General features: G+C 44.2%; 1 protein-coding gene and 1 long non-coding RNA gene across 3 annotated transcripts in view; one reads left to right on the top strand and one right to left on the bottom strand.

Moving 5' to 3' along the window:
- Plxna2 (plexin A2) overlaps positions 1–17,948 on the top strand; it is a 201,349-nt gene that overhangs the window by 146,663 nt on the left and 36,738 nt on the right. The window contains exons 10-12 of one of the 2 annotated variants that reach the window (XM_059281134.1): positions 437–637; positions 2,492–2,588; positions 5,485–5,675. In XM_059281134.1, the coding sequence (XP_059137117.1) occupies positions 437–637; positions 2,492–2,588; positions 5,485–5,675 (489 nt within the window). Of the gene's footprint in view, positions 1–436; positions 638–2,491; positions 2,589–2,687; positions 3,194–5,484; positions 5,676–17,948 lie in introns of those variants that run through there. The other variant, XM_059281135.1, reaches the window with a different exon arrangement.
- LOC131925780 (uncharacterized) lies at positions 9,964–16,098 on the bottom strand. Its single transcript, XR_009383335.1, has 2 exons — positions 15,654–16,098; positions 9,964–10,178 (listed from the first exon to the last, which is right to left on the bottom strand). It is a non-coding gene; the product is annotated as an uncharacterized LOC131925780 (long non-coding RNA).

Genomic DNA, 17,948 nt, shown 5'->3' with positions numbered 1-17,948 from the left:
GCTGGAACTGAGACGCTGAGGCTGTAGATAACCGCTGCCTCAGGCATCAGACAATGTAAAGGGCCAAGGGGCTGGGGAACCAGATAAAACCAGAGGTGGGGTGTCTGAGCTGGGGACATGAACCCATGGAGGCTCTTTCATTTAGTCTCCAGAGATAAAACCCACAGTTTGCCATAAGGATGTTTGAAAGTTAATTCCTAAATTGTAATACACACCACCAAGATTAGGATGCCTTGTGGAATAGTGTTGACAATATCAAAGCCCAGTAGGAAGAAAAGATTTCATCCCCTACTGACTCAACATACCTCTTAAATAAGGTGCAGCTCTTCTCATGGGCTACCCACCTGGAAACAGGAAGTTCCTGACTGGCATTAGGTTCTACCCCTCTTCAGGCTTAACTCTGAGAACTAATGGAGCTCTCTGCTTGTTCACTTAGGACTGTCCCCAGCTTGTGCCCACGGAGGAGATTCTGATCCCAGTTGGAGAAGTGAAACCAATCACCCTCAAGGCCCGGAACCTTCCCCAGCCCCAGTCTGGCCAGCGGGGCTATGAGTGTGTGCTCAACATCCAAGGGGCTGTACACCGAGTCCCTGCCCTGCGCTTCAACAGTTCCAGTGTGCAGTGCCAAAACAGCTCGGTAAGCAGCTCACACATATGCCAAGACCTTAGATCATGTAGGATCACAGGCAGTGCCCACATTACCAGGGACAGAGAAACCTGTAAGCACCCTGAGGCAGTGAGCCTTGTTCTCAGAGGAGAGAACTCTCAAGGGAACCTTAATGGCAGAAGTTGAAATTTGGAGGTTCCTTCTGAAGTTAAAGAACACATTTTTGCCATTGGGGAAATTTCTGCCAAAAGGAATCAACCCCACCAACACCCTATCCCCATGCAATATATGAGAATACTGGCGGGCATCACTGGGGTGAGAATGGGCAGAAAGGGGTGGGAGGAGAGGAAAGAGATGTAGCATTTCAGGAGCCAAAAGGGTTAATCCTGCCCAGAATGGTGGACAGAAAGCAGGAGGTGTTTAATTATAATTCCAGCCCAGAGAAGATCTTTTTATCTGCTAACTCCCTGTCTCTGACTGTGGGGGGTCAGCTCAGAGATGAGGGACGTGACAAAGGTGTTGAGGGAAGCTAATTCGCCTGGGAGAGATAAAGAGAATCTGGGCCTCTTATCAGGGAGCTGTCAGATTCTGGGGTCACAAGCGTTTGATAGAATTTGTAATCGGTGCCAAGTGTGCAGGAAGCCAGGCTGAGAAAGAGAGCACAACAAAGGAGAAGGCAATGGAAGGCTGGGCAGGAGAGCAATGGTGGCGTGCCCTCCAGAGCTAAGTGACCAGAAATGGGCAGCCATAAAGAGGGGCTGCCCAGGAGACTTAACAGGGTACAGTGAGGATGGGGCCACCCAGGAGGTTGTGAAGGGCTTGAAGATCCTCTGTGAGGTCCAAAGAACAGAAGACTCAGCCTCTCTAGGGATTTTTTTCTGATGTGCTATGAGATCCCCAGGAAGATGTGAGCACTTTCTTTATTAGACACTAATCCAAGTAAAACCTATCTGCAGAGGGGGAGCACAAGGCTGGGGAAACAGCACAGTCAGTGGAGTGCCTGCCACCCAAGCTTGAGGACCTGAATTTGGATCCCCCATACCCACATAAAAATGCTGGTCACAAAGACTCAACTATAATCCCAGTGCTGGGGGTGGAATGGTGGAAGATCATTGGAGCCCATTTGGCAGCCAGTCTAGCAAAATCTATGAACTCCAGCCCAATCTCAGAAAATGGGAGAATAATTAAGGAAGACACCCAGCCTCAGCCTCTGGCCTCCATATGCATTATGCACATACACACAAACACATCAAAAACTCATCCCATACACCTAAGAGACCAACCAGCCACTCCACAACTGTTGCCACATGCCCTGTTATAGGCTCTAGGTGTGAGAGACCAGTGAGGACATTAACTTTGAGTCCCCAAAAGTAGACTCTAGAGAGAATAAATGCACCCATGAAAGAATGCATTGTAGTTCCTGGAAAGTGCCACACTAAAGACAGAAAATAGCAACATCAGGAGTCCAAGGCTGGGGGTGTGGGGGACTGGGAGGGACATAAGAAAAGACACAGGGAGGATGAATGAGAACTAGACTTAATGAACAAGGGTAAGCTGAAAGAGTGGCAGTTGTAGGGAGAAAGCAACATTCCTTTTGAGATACAGACTCAACCGATATACAAAGAGGGTCTTCAGCAAGTGTGTTTAGAGCTGATGGATTCAGCAGGAGAAAGGGGTAGAGATGGAGACCTGAGCTTTTTCAGATTTCAGAAAGAACTGAAGGCTAAACCAGAGGCTTAGGAAAGCTCCTGGTAGCCTTACTGACTACAAGTCAGGGACAAGGTATCATAGGGTCCCTTTGGGCAGCCTGGGGAGTTGCTTTGCAGTCTGACTTACTATGACAGACAGCCTTGAGAGATGTGTGCTCCTGTCTTCTCCCTGCAGTACCAGTATGATGGGATGGACATCAGCAATTTAGCAGTGGACTTCGCTGTGGTGTGGAATGGCAACTTCATCATTGACAACCCTCAGGACCTGAAAGGTAAGCAGCTGCTTCCGGGTGCAAGTTTGATCTTTTCATGACCTTGGGAAAGGCTGGGGTTCGGGAGATCAGAACTGACTGCTGCTGTGCCTTGAATAGGACACTCCCTCTGCCAGAAGAGCTCTTCAGAGACTCCTAAAGCAACATTTGAAGCCATCAAAGGAGTCCTGTTGGGAGCCCTGTTTTATTACAACCAGAGCATCCGCCAAGCGGCTTGCCCGTTCTTCTGCACTGTTCTCTGGCTCCTGGTAGCTTTGAAGTATCTGTGGAACCTGACCTAGGAGAACAGCAGGCAGAGCATCCTGCCAGCTTCCCTGGAAATGGAGATACTGCTTTCATGCAGGCTCTCCTTCCCGTGTTCCCAGCCCTGGTCACTTTCACAGCACAAAGAAGGCTTGTATGTCTGTGCTGTAGTCCTGAGACTGGCGAGGGATTCCTATGCTAACTCAGGCTCACTGGAGCAGAGAAGCTCAATAAGGGGAGGAGGGAGGTTAGAGCAAGAGGGAAACTCTAAGGCTCCTACCCTATAAGCTCTCATTCACTCATCCAGAAAGCAGGTCCTGGCAGGCCCACCCTCAGGGCAGCCCTTCAGAATGACCCAACTACTGAACACGTATCATATAAAGCATTCATTAAACAATTCATTTGAGTTCTTTTTATTACTTAGTAACTCTAAATGTATGCTATTATTATTCCCATCCTATAGATGGTGAAGCTGAGTCATATAGTTAAGTGCTGAGACAGTCTGACTTCAGAGCTGGCATCCAACTTAGTACACACACAAGCAAGCCACTGCTGCTGGGCTCTGAGTGGGATTTGAAGCCCTTCCCCCATTGAGAGCCATATATCCTATTATGTTTCAAGTAAATGGAATTGTCATAGCCTCTGCTTCAACTCCTGGGTCACCCCCTGAGCACCAGAAGGGCAGTTAATGGAAGGATAGGGTCTGCAGATGCCTCAGCGTCTATGGAACACAGACAGCTTCTTGTCCAAGGTACACTGTTAAAGTCAATGCAACCTACATTGCAAGACAGACTTCAGTACAGGTAGTTTGTGTTTGCTTGCTCCTAAACTAGATCTTTTTCACCACTAGAAGATAAGAGATATTTTCCTTGCCATGTTAGATCAGTTAGAGCCCAGAGGTTGTACCCAGAACCTGGAGGAAAATGGCCAGGTCCAGACTGTTACATCAGACTCTCCTGACATCTACAAGGTTCTGTAGATGCACAAGCAGCCTCCTCATCCCTTCACATATGTGTCTACTAGATCCTTAGTGTCTGAGAATGCTCTACATGAATTGGGTTCAGTGGGCTACTGTGTTTAAATATTCAGGTTCCCAAACTCAGCAAACCAAGTTTCACTGCTGGTGCTTCTACTTGAACCCTGCAAGTTTAGACTACATCCTAGTGTCTTCACGCAGGCCCTAGAGGAAAGGAAGACCACTGCTTAAGGTCTTGCTGAGGATTTGCGGAGCTCATGGCTAAAGACTACATGATCCAGATTTATAAATGCCTTGCAAGTACTTGCTCAATTTCAGATTCCCTTCACCTGTCCAGTGCCTTGGGGACCACAGGCATAAGAGTACTTAAACTTAGGATGCTGAATGGTCTGTGCAGCTAGAACCGGGAAGCTGAATCGAACGGAGGTATCAGGGAGTGCTATGGAAGAATGAAAAATGCATCTCCCTTGGGGAATGTACCTGACCTCCAGCAGAGGCACAAAGGCAGGTCAAAAAGCTTAGGACAACTTGGCTAGAAAAGATGAAAAGTGACTTTCTGAGTCATTGCTCAATATCCACCATGGGATTATTTCAGGAACCTCCAGAATGGCATAGTATTTGCACCTAACCACAAACATCTCTAGATGACTTACAATGTATAATTGAATATAAATGTGGGGAAGAGAGTTGTGCATGTTAGTTATTAAGTAATGATAACAAAATGTCAGTCTATACCTGTACAAATGTATCTACTTTTAGATGCTGAATCCATGAGCTAATTATATTCATCTGGAGAATTTGCTTGGAGCTCTGAATTCCTAGTACTAACAAGAAAGGACTAAACCCAGGGCTCATGCCACAACTATACTTGATAGCTAGTTCCTCTAGGGCCTCCAAATCAGTTAGAGAAAAAGCAAAGCAAAAGGTTTGCAGAATGATCATGTGACCTATCAAGAACTAGTTTGTCCTCTCTGGGGACATATTCTTCATCTACACTGGTTGTGATAGGGCTGTGTCATGCTTTCCTTGCTAGCATGCCTCCTACTTCAGCCACCTGGACTTTCTTTAATTCTTCTCTTCTCAGGACCCACCATCAGCAGCACAGCAAGGTTTACATCAGGATTCGGGCTTGAGACTAGTACCCATAGTAAGCTAGGAGAGTCAATATGATTCTTTTTAACTTCATTTTTACCTGCAATGAAGAAATGAGTTCACTTCTCTAATTTGTGAGAGACAGTAGCTTAAGAATACTGTTAGAGTTCAAAGAAAAGATAATAGGTGTGTGTATATAGCATCTAGTATATCACAGGCATTGCTGAATACTCACTGTACAACATTTCATTCAAACCTCCCCCAAACCAACTATTCTCTCCACGTTAGAGATAGATAAACAAGAATCAGAGAAGTTAAATACTTTGTCACACTGATAGGAAGTAGAGAAGCCACAATTAAAGCAGGGATATGATTCAGTCTAGAAGCAGAAACCTTTAACCTATTATTTTCTACTGTACCTCTAGATGACTGCCTAGTCACCTTATTCACTCTCCATGTTTTACTCTTGCAGTGGTGGTGATCCCTGATGTTGTCTGTGGTTGGGGCAGATCTGTTACACCTACAAACAGAGGGTATGTGGTGAGCTTCTGCAGTCCTATCCATGACAGCTCCCTCTCTTTGCAGTACATCTCTACAAGTGTGCAGCCCAGCGGGAAAGCTGTGGCCTCTGCCTCAAGGCTGACCACAAGTTCGAGTGTGGCTGGTGCAGTGATGAGCGCAGATGTACCCTCCACCAACACTGCCCCAGCACTTCTAGCCCCTGGCTTGACTGGTCCAGCCAAAATGTCAAATGCTCCAATCCCCAAATCACAGAGGTAAGTCTCCAACTTCCAAAAGAGAAAGGGACAGCCAGGGACATATGAAAAAAATGTATTTATGGATGAATTCCTGAAGATGGTATATTTGGTGGAGAGATATGCAAGGTCTTGGTGTGTGTGTCTAGGAACATGCATAAGTGACAGGAATATGGTCTATGCCACAATGCAGTGCATGATGTGTATATATGTCTGTATACCCATGCATATGAGGGAGGCTGAGCCAGACAAGGACAAGACATTGACTCCATGGTAGAGGAAGATTTCAGAAAGCAGCTTTGGCTTTTCTCATTAAAGATGCTATTTGGGGAACTATAGCTAGTTCAGAGGTGCAAAATTGGAAACTGGAGAAGTAGACAGGCCATATGTTAGCCAAATACCATTTCTCAGGATTTTTTCTTGGTCCCAATTTGTTTTGTGCATTTTCATGGGAGTGAATAAAGTAATTAATTATATTTAAAAAATAATGTTTCCAAAATAGCACATTGCAAAGGAGGATGAATTAGTGATAGGGAGAGAAAGAACAACTGCTTGGGTGTGAGTGGTCTGGAGAGGCACGGTTGTATTTAACTCTGGTTGCTGTCAGCTGTCCCCCCATCAATAACTGTTACTTTTCTTTGAATCTAAATTGTGTATTCTCTATTAAGAACAAAGGCTTTGGCAGGTTCCATGGTGGTCTGCAGAGCTTATGATATCAGAAAGAAACTATTCCTGTCTTCATCTTCCCTGAGCTGATGCACTGTCCCCGTCTCTGCATCATTTCCCCTCAAAGCCGTGCTCCTTTTCCCTGTCTCATGGAATGCTGGGAAACTTCTTGAATTCCTTTCTGACCTAATCAGTTTAAGGAAAACAAAAACCTCAAGATCAAGAGCTGTTGTAGCCTTCAGATGGACTGAACAGAGAGCAGATATTTAGTTAACATGCTTGACTTCGATATATTTAATTCTCATAGCAACTGTAGGGAGTTTTCTCAGCTCCATTTCACAGAGGAGAAAAATGAGTCCCAAATTCATACAGCAGATAAGAGGCAGCACCAGCATTTAAACTCAGATTTAATTACAAAGATACTTTAAAATTCTTCATGATTTACCAAAGGAATATACAGTTAGTGGTGCTTCACCTTAATTAATATCCAGCCCATTGCTAGTATAGACCAGATAGATGTGACCCCCCCCCTCCTCCACATGAGAGTACACTGTGCCAAATGCCTCAACCCCCAAATCACCAAGGTGAGGCCCCAAAGTTCCACAGAAGTTGAACACGAGACCATGGGAAGGAAGTGCAGTGTGCCATTTTGTATGTGAGTGTCTGTGGAGAAGAATGTAGTTGACGTGGAGGGGAGAGAAGTGCTACCTCATGGTGTTGTTCTGCGACAGGATAAGCTTACACAGGTGTAGACCCTGCCCGCAAACAGGGAGTAGCTTTAGTACCAGCTTACATTCAGATGTGGCCAGTGACCAGGCCCACTGACTTTTCTGAGGGAAGAAAATTGAAAGAGGACTGACATACTGGCCCGCTTCAGCCCCTGCCCTCATACAGCTAGCATCTTGACATCCTTGGAGCGCTGTGCCTTATCTGTTCTAGTGGTTTCTGGCAACGTCCAGCCTGAAAACTTTTATTGTTCCATGTTTTGCAATATGTCTTTCTGCTGTCAATGCCTGTGGTGTCTGGAGCTTAAATCCGGAGAGATTCTGTCATCATCAAACACTTCCTACCTCCACAGGCTCTGGGACTGCAAAGCCTGGTGGCTGTCTGCTCTCAGCCTGGCTGGAGCTTCTATAAACCCTAAGGCTAGCTGCTCACAGGGAAGCCTCTGCCTCTACCACCCACCCTGTTCACAGACTGAGGACAGGCTGCTGGGTTCACAGAGGACACCCAAATTACAGGAGACTAATTAACCTCCTGAGGTAATTAGGCTATAATTGATTTTTTTTCCAGTGAATGTATCAGCAAAAGAAGGTGTCCCAAGACTCCTAATGGTAATTTTCATGTTGAGGATGTTGAGATATAAAAGGGCATCTTTAAGAAGAGACAAATCTGTACTATCCTCCAAACCCGCTCAGGGACATCACTCTAGATAGGACAAATGGCAGGGAGTACCCAGGCCTGTAATGACTAGACTGTTATCTGTCCTATTTTCTTTGATGTTGTATCCCTTACCCCCACCAGACCTTCCTTCACCTGTAAGTCATTGTGTTTCTTCTAACTGGTTACTTATGAAATAATTTCATATTTATAAAAAGATACAAAAATACTACAAAGAACATTCATATCTTCTTTACCCAGGTTTTCCAAAGTTATCTTACAGAAGCATAATGTAATTATCAGTTAATGTTGATCCAGTAATGTCAACTGACATACATGCCTTATTAGTATTTTCCCAATTGTCATAGTGACATCCTTTCTCTGGTCCAAAATCCATTCTAAGGTCTAATCTGAGAACCAGTGTGACGTTCCATTATGACATTGTCTTCTCCCTTTAGTCTTTTAATCTACAGTCCTAATAATGCCCTTCTGTGACCTTCATGGTATTAAAGAGTCTAGGCTAGTTATGTTGTAGTGTCCCTAAATTTGGATATACCTAATGTTTCCTCATGGTTTAATTCAGGCTGGATACTTTGGGCAAGAACCATTAAAAGAAAAAGAACACAGAAACCAACCTGAAGGGGGATCTGAAGGAAATAAGAATCCACAGTTCTTGCTGATGTGAATAGACGAACATTTAATAGGAGGGGAGATATGTCTTCACACTAGAATTCCAACTAATAAATATAGAAAGAATTGTGGAAAAAGAAAGTCACAATCTTTTTTTTTTTTTTTTTTTTTTTTTTTTTTTTTTTTTTTTTTTTTTTTTTTTTTTTTTTTTGGTTTTGCAAGACAGGGTTTCTCTATGTAGTTTTGGTGCCTGTCCTGGATCTTGCTCTGTAGACCATGCTGGCCTTGAACTCACAGAGATCTGCCTGGCTCTGCCTCCTGAGTGCTGGGATTAAAGGTGTGTGCCACCACCGCCCAACTGAAAGTCACAATCTTAATGTGCATAACTGTAACTGTTTCAGGCAAGGATGGTCCTTAGATGAAAAGATGAGGTAAAAGTTGATGAGAAATAGGATACTTACACAATCTTGAGCTATTTCACATAAGATTATTAATTGCAACGGGAACAACAGTAGCTTCTCAGTGAGGAAAACTGGTCAATCCTCCTACCTTAACCAAAAAAAACAGTATTCACATCACCAAAACAACCCTGAAGACCTCCTGATAAAATACCCCCTCCTAAAAGAATACAATCTCTTTTCTGTGGCATATTTTTTGCAAGAATAAATAATTTATTCAAAGTAATCTTTAAGAGGAATCAACTCATTTTCTTCAACTTTCTTGGATAATTTCTTTGTGCTGGCATAGCTCTTTTTTGAAATCTCATAATTATGGGACATCTGTGTATTGATAATCTTTGCACATATCTCCCTTATCTTCAGAAAATATGTTGTCCTCAGTACCATCACTTAGGGCAGCTAACCCAAACCACTAACTATATGATCCTTGTAGAACAGAGAGGAAAAAAGGATCTGTGATGGTCTATGTCCAGCTGTGGAAACAAAGCATGGCTTCAAGTAGTGCTCTTCTGCATATGAACAGAGAAATAAATGAGATGACCTCAAAGATTTTCTACTGTAAAGATGGAAGTGGGCTCATGAGGAATTATATGAATAGCTGTATTCTTCCCTAACCCTCCTTATCCTACTCTCTCCATAGCAACCAGGGCTATACCTAAAGATCTATCTGTTATAGATACTCCATGCAGGACAAGTTGTACAGCCTATTGAATTTGCCAGTTTGCATATAGAGGTTAGGACCACCTCAGGACTCACTGTTTGCTCCTTCTCACCAGCTCATGGCATAATAATTCTGTCCCCATGGAAGGTTGCTTTTGTTTCCGGCTGTCACCCAGGATTCTGTGCACATGTTAACCCCTGGAACAGATGTGCCAAGGACTAGAAAGCCTACAGCATGCCTACCCAACCATGTCTATAATATCCCCAGCCTGGGCCTCAGAGCCTTGTGGGACCTCAATGATGAGGTCCCAAACTATTATGAGTCCCCAAACTAGAGATGTGTTCCAAGAAGCTGTGAACTGCCAGGATTCAGCAGAAAGGGAAAAGAGTATGTCCTCAGGAAAAGAAACTTGAAGATTTAAAGGGGCTCTGAAACAAATGCAGTGAAGGTCCCTCACCCTGGTCTCTGCTTTTAGTTCCTAGAGTAGCCTAAGAAAGGAACACAAACAAGGGGATGCACATAACAAATATATTTTTCTCAGGTGTCTGGAAGCTACAAGTCCAAAATCAAGGTGTGGATCAGTCCAGGTTCCTGGGAGGGCTATGAGGGAAGATCTGCAGCAGGCCTCTCTTCCAGATACTGGTGCTTTGATGACACACTAGCTTATATACTTGTCACCTCTTCCTCGTGTTCACATGATGACATTCTCTCTGCGTATCAGTGGTGGTGCTAGGAATTAGAACCTCAACGTATAAAGGGGAGGATTCAGCCCATCAAAATGAGAATTCCAAGAAAGATTGTCACAGCTCACTGAGAAATAAATTCTTTCATCAGAGAATATTTAGTTGGTTACCACCGTGTGCCAGACACTGTGCTTGAGTTGGAGGTTGCCACAGGATTGACTGAGACCTGGAAAGGCAGAGCTCCCCCCAGCACAGCCCCAACCTTGAGCACTGGCTAGTTGGATGATATTGGAAGGTGCCTTCTCCATGGGCCATTTTGCTCCCTCCAAAGAGCCTAGAAAAGGAACTTTTCACCCACCCCCTAGGCAACTGTCTCTTCTCTAAAAATAGGACTACAGCAGAGTAGTGTATCCAGAGCTAAGGAAGACACCACCTCAGACAATCAGGAGACAAAATTCTAATTTGGGGCTTGACAATAATGATAGCTTTCATTTAATATGACTCTGTTCTGTAGACCGTTCATTCTCACCCTCCAAACAAGATAGTTGTAATTATTGTACGAGCTGGGGGAATGGTGCTTGCGAAAGTCAATAATTTATCCAAAGTCACACATCTGGTTAGCAACAATACAGAGGTTGAAAACTAGGCCTCTGTTGTCATTGCAGCAGAGGGTATCTTGTGCCCATCTGATGTCAGATCTTCTTGAAAGACACCAACAGATGTCAGACTTACTGAGTACTTCAGCACCCTTTGGTACTTAATTGTCTTCCTACACATAATCAAGTTCAACCTCATTTATATGAGTATGGGAAACAATTTGAGAATTTGGGGTGTATGTGAGCTTAAAGCAACCGTAATTTTCCCTTTAGGCATAGTCATTTATTTAATGCCTCCTCTGAGTATTATGTGGCATGGAATTGTTTTTGGTCTTTGTCCACCAGTGCAATAGTGGTAGAAGTGAATCTTAGGTTCCCTGGGTTGAGATCTGATCTCCGAGGCATCTCTATCTAGTGGGAGAACCCAAAGGACAGAACCCAAATGGTGTGCACCTGCAGGCTAGGACAGCGATCAGGCTAAGCAAGGCACAGAAGTCTTGAGAGACAGAAGGAATCACAGAGGTGGCACCTCAGGCAGACTGAAAACCTACCACATTTGAAATTTGAAAGAATATGCCTATGTGTTTCTAAAACCACATGCTGTGTGCTGCATTTCCCAGTAAGGATGTACTGACACTAGGCAATTTCTTCATTGACCACTGTATAAATTTCACTTACTAAAATTTTCAACCTCAGTAACTTCTCCAGCCTCACTAGTCCATGCTTATGGAATAGAAATTCTATTTAACTATCTCAGGTATGGAATTGGGATAGAAAAATCAAGTATGAAACAGTATATATTGTCCTCCAAAACGAAGGATAAATAATTTTTGATATTGTACTAGTTTGAGGTGATCCATCCCTCCTGTTGCCCCTGCTTTCCATGTCCCAAATAATTTCAAGGAGATTGTTTTTACTCAGACTCTTTCAGATGCTAATGCATCTGTGGAACTGCTTGAGAAGCTAGGACAGTTGTAAGTATTTAGCCAAACAGCTGCACCACATATTTTTAAGAAAGACCAAAATCCACCTGCACAGGGCTGGAGTGACTCATTGGAAAGTTACCAATAAAGAAGTCAGCCAGCTTTCCTGAGAAACAAGCCAGCACTCTGATCTCCTGTTCATTTATTTGCAGGCCTCATTAATATAACATCACTGCAACAAACAGCTAACGGGGGATGGTGTCAGAATGAATAATGGAGTTACTCTGCTGAGATAACAATTAGGTTTTGAATGTACTATCAGCTAAGACAGCGCTAGCAAGGAGTCACCCCAGGCAGGAGAGCTGGAACCATTGAAGCCATAGATTCCTGCAGAGCTCCTCAGTCAGCTATAGTGATTCTGAAGAATGTGTACTTGTAGGCATGCATGTATCACACATGCACGCATGCATAAATGAATGCACGCATACATGCATGTGTGCACACAAACATGGAAAAGCACATGATCATTTGCTATCAGGGACTCAGTGTCTAAATGTGTTTGGGAGGCCAGGGTAGAATGGAAACTTGCATGTGTACAGTTGGCATCATCAAGAGCACACAATGCTATAGGAAGGAAGGATTATGAAGAAGGAAGAGATGGCTATATACCAACACATACCCATCTCTCTGCTCCTATAACCCAATCTCTGACACAGAGCATCTAATACACTGGTGGGAATACTTCTCCTGCCCACCCACAAGGTTCTGACATCAGTCTCTCCTTCCTCCTGTAACCTCAGAAAAGGAGATTGACATGAAGACTATAGTGAGGGCTGCACATGTCACAGAGAGACAGCAACAAATGCCACAAGGCAGGATGTGCACTTGAATCAAGTCCCCACCAAGGGCATTGCCCATCTGCCTAGGAAGCTCATAAAAAGCAAAGCCATTTTTCCTTCAGCCCTAAGCTAGCATTGTCTCTGCATGAATTTTTTAGTTCTCAGATGGTGATAAAAAAAAATAATAGCTACACTCATTGAATGCAATACTGATTGATAGCTCTTCTTAAGCACAATTTAAAGATGAAGGTTATAAACAATGACAACTTTCTTGACATTACATCAGTTGTTTGACCTTCAGCTGCTTGACTTCAGAGCCCCTCCCCCCTCTTTTGGACCACTAACCAGCTCCCAAATCATGACACAGAGACTTCTTATTCGTTATAAATGCTCGGCCTAGCTTAGGCTTGTTTCTGGCTAGCTCTTTTAACTAACTAACTTGTTTCTTATTATATAGCTTTTGCCTTGGGGTTTTTTACTTTTCATTCTTTCTGTATATCTTACTTTTACTGCTTCTTATGTCTGCTGGCTGCAGCTACCTGGCTTCTGGTCCCAGGTGTCTCCCTCGTTCTCTCCTCCTCCTTCCTCTTCATTCTTCCCCTAGCCTATGTTTCCCCTCTTATTTATTCTCTCTACTTTCCAGCCCTGCCTACCCTTTCTCTGCCTAGCTACTGGCTGTTCAGCTCTTTATTCAACCAATCAGGTACCTTAGGCAAGCAAGGTGAAACAGATGCAACACATCTTCACATAATTAAACACACATCCTTACTTCCTTAAACAAATGCAGCATAAACAAATGTAACACATCTTTACACAGTTAGAGTAATATTCCACAGCATAAACAAATGTAGCACATCTTTACATAGTTAAATAATATTACACAGCACCCACTGCCCATGTTTGACCTGGGCATCATCCTTGTCTCTCTTAAGCTCACTTAGACAAATATTATTCTTTATATAGAGACAGAAGAGAGAAAGGAGCCAAACCAAGCTCTTCCAGCCACTGCTAAGATGGGAAGAAAGCCAGAAGTCCCACCCTCAGCATCATCTTGGGAGGCCAAGCATACATGAGTAGAGAGTATGGGGCAAGCCAAATTAGGAGTATGGACAGGGAGAAGATGGATGGTGGGAAACACAAAATGGATAGAGCAGAAGAAAAGATGGTGAGCATCAAAGCCAACAACAGGGCTCCTGATAAAACAGGAAGGCACAGCCTCAGCTGAGAGAAAGAGGCTGGTGCTGAGCAGAGACTAAAGCAGATAGATGCTCATAGTTGATGACTTGGTCTCTGCAGGGTTGGGAACAATTAGCTCAGACTGTGTTACACGGAGACTAAATACACATATTGGATAGACCCACTGCATTCTGTCATTCCATGTGCAATCTTGAGCTGGTTATTTAACCTCCCTGGAATACTATTCTATACCTGTGAAATGGGAATAATAACAGCTCTGCCCTAGTAACTTGTTTTTAGCCCTAAGTAGGATACAATATATAAAGTCCCAGGTGAAATTTCTGTCTCATTCTGAGCACTTCATAAGTAAAGAAACAGCAGGCATCATTATCAGAGAAATCTCCCATTCCTTGGAGGTGATGGACAATTTGTCTTATTACTCCTTGTCCCTATAAGCCAGGAGATAGTCCTAAAGAAGACAGTGTTTCTAGAGTGCAAGCCAAGCTTTGAGAATCTTCCATCAAGCTCCTCTGACTCTGAGGGAGGCCCAAACTGCCCCTCCAAGGCCCTACCCAGGCCCTGCCTGCATCTGTGGTTGTATGCAGCCATCCTAATCACTTCCCTCAGCAGCCAAGCCCCTAAGACCTCCAGCACCTCCCATTCTGCTTCCTCATGCAGCCCTTTAGATCCCCCCATCTGTAATTAATCTGCTGCATCTGCTCTTGCCCTTAAGCAGCTTGTGGCACAGTTCCCTCGAAATGTTCAATTAGTGGCCGCAAGAAAGAGGGCAGTTGTAACAGCACTGTGCTGCTTTCCAGGTCATGGCACCCACAAAGGAAAACAAACAGGACAGAGTCCAGAAAGACTAGAAACTGAGCTGAAGTGTTTCTAGGGTGCTCACCAGGGCTCCATTTGACTGTACAGCTGTGGAGGTAGGTCTGAGCATGTAGAGAAGTGGATCACCAAACCAAAGGTTTGAAATGTTTTAGCGGTCCAGAAAATAATTAGAACTTTCTTATTAGTCATCTACTGTGAGACCTTGAGCTGTACCCAAGACATGCTTGTGTTCTTCTATACCCTGCTGTAGCTAGAGTTTTCCTGCCTGGCCCACAGTCAGGACAAATCTCTCTCACCTGCCAGTCCCACAGCCGTTCAGACCCGACCAAGTAAACACAGAGACTTATATTGGTTACAAACTGTATGGTCGTGGCAGGCTTCTTGCTAACTGTTCTTACAGCTTAAATTAATCCATTTCCATTAATCTATACCTTGCCACGTGGCTCATGGCTTACTGGCATCTTCACATGCTGCTTGTTATCGTGGCAGCTGGTAGTGTCTCTCTGACTCAGCCTTCCACTTCCCAGCTTTATTCTCCTCCTTGTCCTGCCTATACTTCCTGCCTAGCCAATGGCCAATCAGTGATTTATTTATTGACCAATCAGCAACACATTTGCCAGACAGAACATCCCACAGCACCCTGCTGTCTCCATTATCCTGGCTTAACATGTGCTAATCAATAGGTGCATGGCAAGGGCTTGGCTGAGCCACTTCATGTTTGAGAGAGTATAGACAGGGTTTATTGTTACTAGACTGAGCCCCAAAGTGTTTCTCTTAGATCCTGCAAAGCACAGGCTACCTTTCCCCTCCACAACTAGATACCAATCATCTTAAGGCAAGGTGACAGGATAACTTAAAGCCCCATTAAAATGCAAATATAGAGTAGATATGGTGGCACCTGCCTGTGATAGCAGTGCTCAGGAGGCTGAAACAGGAGTATCTCCAACAAGTTCAAAGGCAGCCTGAGTTACATGAATGAGAGCTTGACCAAAAGAAAATACATACACACACACACACACACACACACACACACACACACACACACAGACACACACACGGAGAGAACCCCATAGCAAAAGTTCTCTAAATGGGGAAAGAAACCTCAAGGAGAAAAACAATACAAGCCATAGGAAATATGCCCAAGGTTTACCTTCTGCTAGGTGCTGCCCACAGTGAGACTCATTAATGGTGTGTATGACACGCAGAGAAATGATGTAATCACAGGCCCTCCTGAGTGCACATTGATTACTTAAGTACTCACTCAAACCCTAGCTTTGTATAGGTCACTCTGCCCGAGAGGATGACAGAAACACCAGGATCCAGAGCAAAGAATACCCACCCCTCCCAGTAAAAGTTTCCAAAACTCTCTTCAGAGGAGGTACAGACAACAGGTGCAGAGGAGGTGAAGGCCAGGGGGTATAAGTTCCATCTTTAGCCTCTGAAAGATTTGATGAGGAGGTATCTGCTCAGTTCTCCACTCATTGAAGAGTCAAATTAGAAACTGGATTAAATTAAAATAAGAGAATTATGGGAAGGAATTCTGAGTGACTGTGCTAGAACTAGAACTGGAATACACTAGAACACTCCCAAACAACACTTAGGCACCCCTTTCTTCCAGTCATAGTTAAAGAACACAATTTGTTCTAGAACTCTATACAGACCAGCATTTCTCAGTAATGGGAATTGGGGATATTTGTTGATGGTTGGGCTGAGCTAGCCAGTATGCTAAATATTAGGTTGCTAAGAAAAGTACAGTCATCTTTGTCCCAAGATAGTCAATGTGCCATTGGTGAAATGGGCGGTGAAAATCCTGTCTGGCCATGGTCTTTGAGGTGGTCCTCAAGGTCCTGTCCTTAGCACCACCACTCTTGGCCAAGCTTGACCTGCAAGAAACTTCTCAGGTATTCTCCCACCTGTACTCAGCATCTGCTATGGACTCCTTGATCCACAAGTTCTCCTTCCAGATCAGCAGGAAAATGCATACCATCTCTTAGCTTTCCAACAATCCCTATATACTGTGTTCTTCTCATCTGCAAGTCCTGTGTGTAGGGAAGCTCAGAGCAGGAAATTATACATTGTTATAACCTGATCCCTGAACTAACATGCTGGAGCTTTCCAAATATTAGCTAACTTAATCCTGGCATCCTCCCTTTGAGGCCAGCATTATTATCAGTTTTCAGATGAGGCTGTTCAAGGTCACATAGCTCAGGAGTATCAGAGCTGCTTTCCAAAACTCAGGTCTGCCAGACACCAGAGGCTACCTGATCTCTTCTTGCTGTAGACACTGCCTGGGTACCAGAAGGTCTCACTTTCTTATCCCAGAACAGTCAGAAATACACAGGCCATCTGAAGCTGGAAGCCAAGATAGGCAAATATGCCCAACATCTGAGCCATGTTTGAGTTTATTTTGCATCAGTGGAGGCTTCAGTATTACCCTACTGCCCTCTTACCACCCTCCTACCTTCCCCTGAAGTCCTACTGCTCCTTTTAGATCAGAAAGACCTTTCCTGGGCTTTTGCAGGCAATAACTGGACACTTAGGCAGTTTACCTCTATAGACCCACACAAGAGGCCAGACTTGGATACCAATAGCATCGAGGCATTATGAAGTGATGTCCTGGGCATCCTGAAATTTAATGCTACTTTTAAGAAAAACCCTGAGGACAGAGTCTCACTGGGGAAAAGCCTGGGAACTCACCGGCTGCCTAGTTTGAAATGTCCTGGAAGGGCATTATAATTTCTTTCTCTGAAGACCAAATCTTTCCCATCAACCTTCCTTCCTGCACCCTGCACAGTTAGTTCTGGGGAGGAATGAAGATGTGCATGCCAGATTCTTGTGACTCAGGCCACCATATAGATATCATGGCCTTGTACTCTTCTCAGACATCTGGAAAGATTCTGATAGACAGGCTTCTATAGGATGCCTTCCTCTTTTGTTTTGTTCTAAGCACAGACTGCCAACCTGACCCTCTCTGACTTTTGAACTTAGGCAAAGCAAATGTATTGAAAGGCATAGAGAGTTTTTAAGCTTTTGTTTTGGTGTGTGTGTGTGCGTGTGTGCGTGTGTGTGTGTGTGTGTGTGTGTGTGTGTGTGTGTGTGTGTGTGTGTGCAGGAACCTACAGAGGCCATAACAGGATGTCAGGTCTAGAGTTAAGTTACAGGAGGTTGTATGCCACCCACTGTGGGTAATGGGAATCAAACTTTGGACCTCTGCAAGAGTAACAGGTGCTCTGATCAGCTGAGCCATCTCTCCAGCCCTGACACAGAGATTTTTTTTTTTTTTTTTTTTTTTTTTGGTTTTTCGAGACAGGGTTTCTCTGTGTAGCTTTGCGCCTTTCCTGGGACTCACTTGGTAGCCCAAGCTGGCCTCGAACTCACAGAGATCCGCCTGGCTCTGCCTCCCGAGTGCTGGGATTAAAGGCGTGCGCCACCACCGCCCGGCTGA

The sequence above is a fragment of the Peromyscus eremicus genome, chromosome 15 (assembly GCF_949786415.1).
Source record: "Peromyscus eremicus chromosome 15, PerEre_H2_v1, whole genome shotgun sequence".
Classification (NCBI taxonomy): Eukaryota; Metazoa; Chordata; class Mammalia; order Rodentia; family Cricetidae; genus Peromyscus; species Peromyscus eremicus.
The sequence above is the reverse complement of the archived record's forward strand: the minus strand, read 5'-3'. Positions and strand labels throughout refer to the sequence as shown.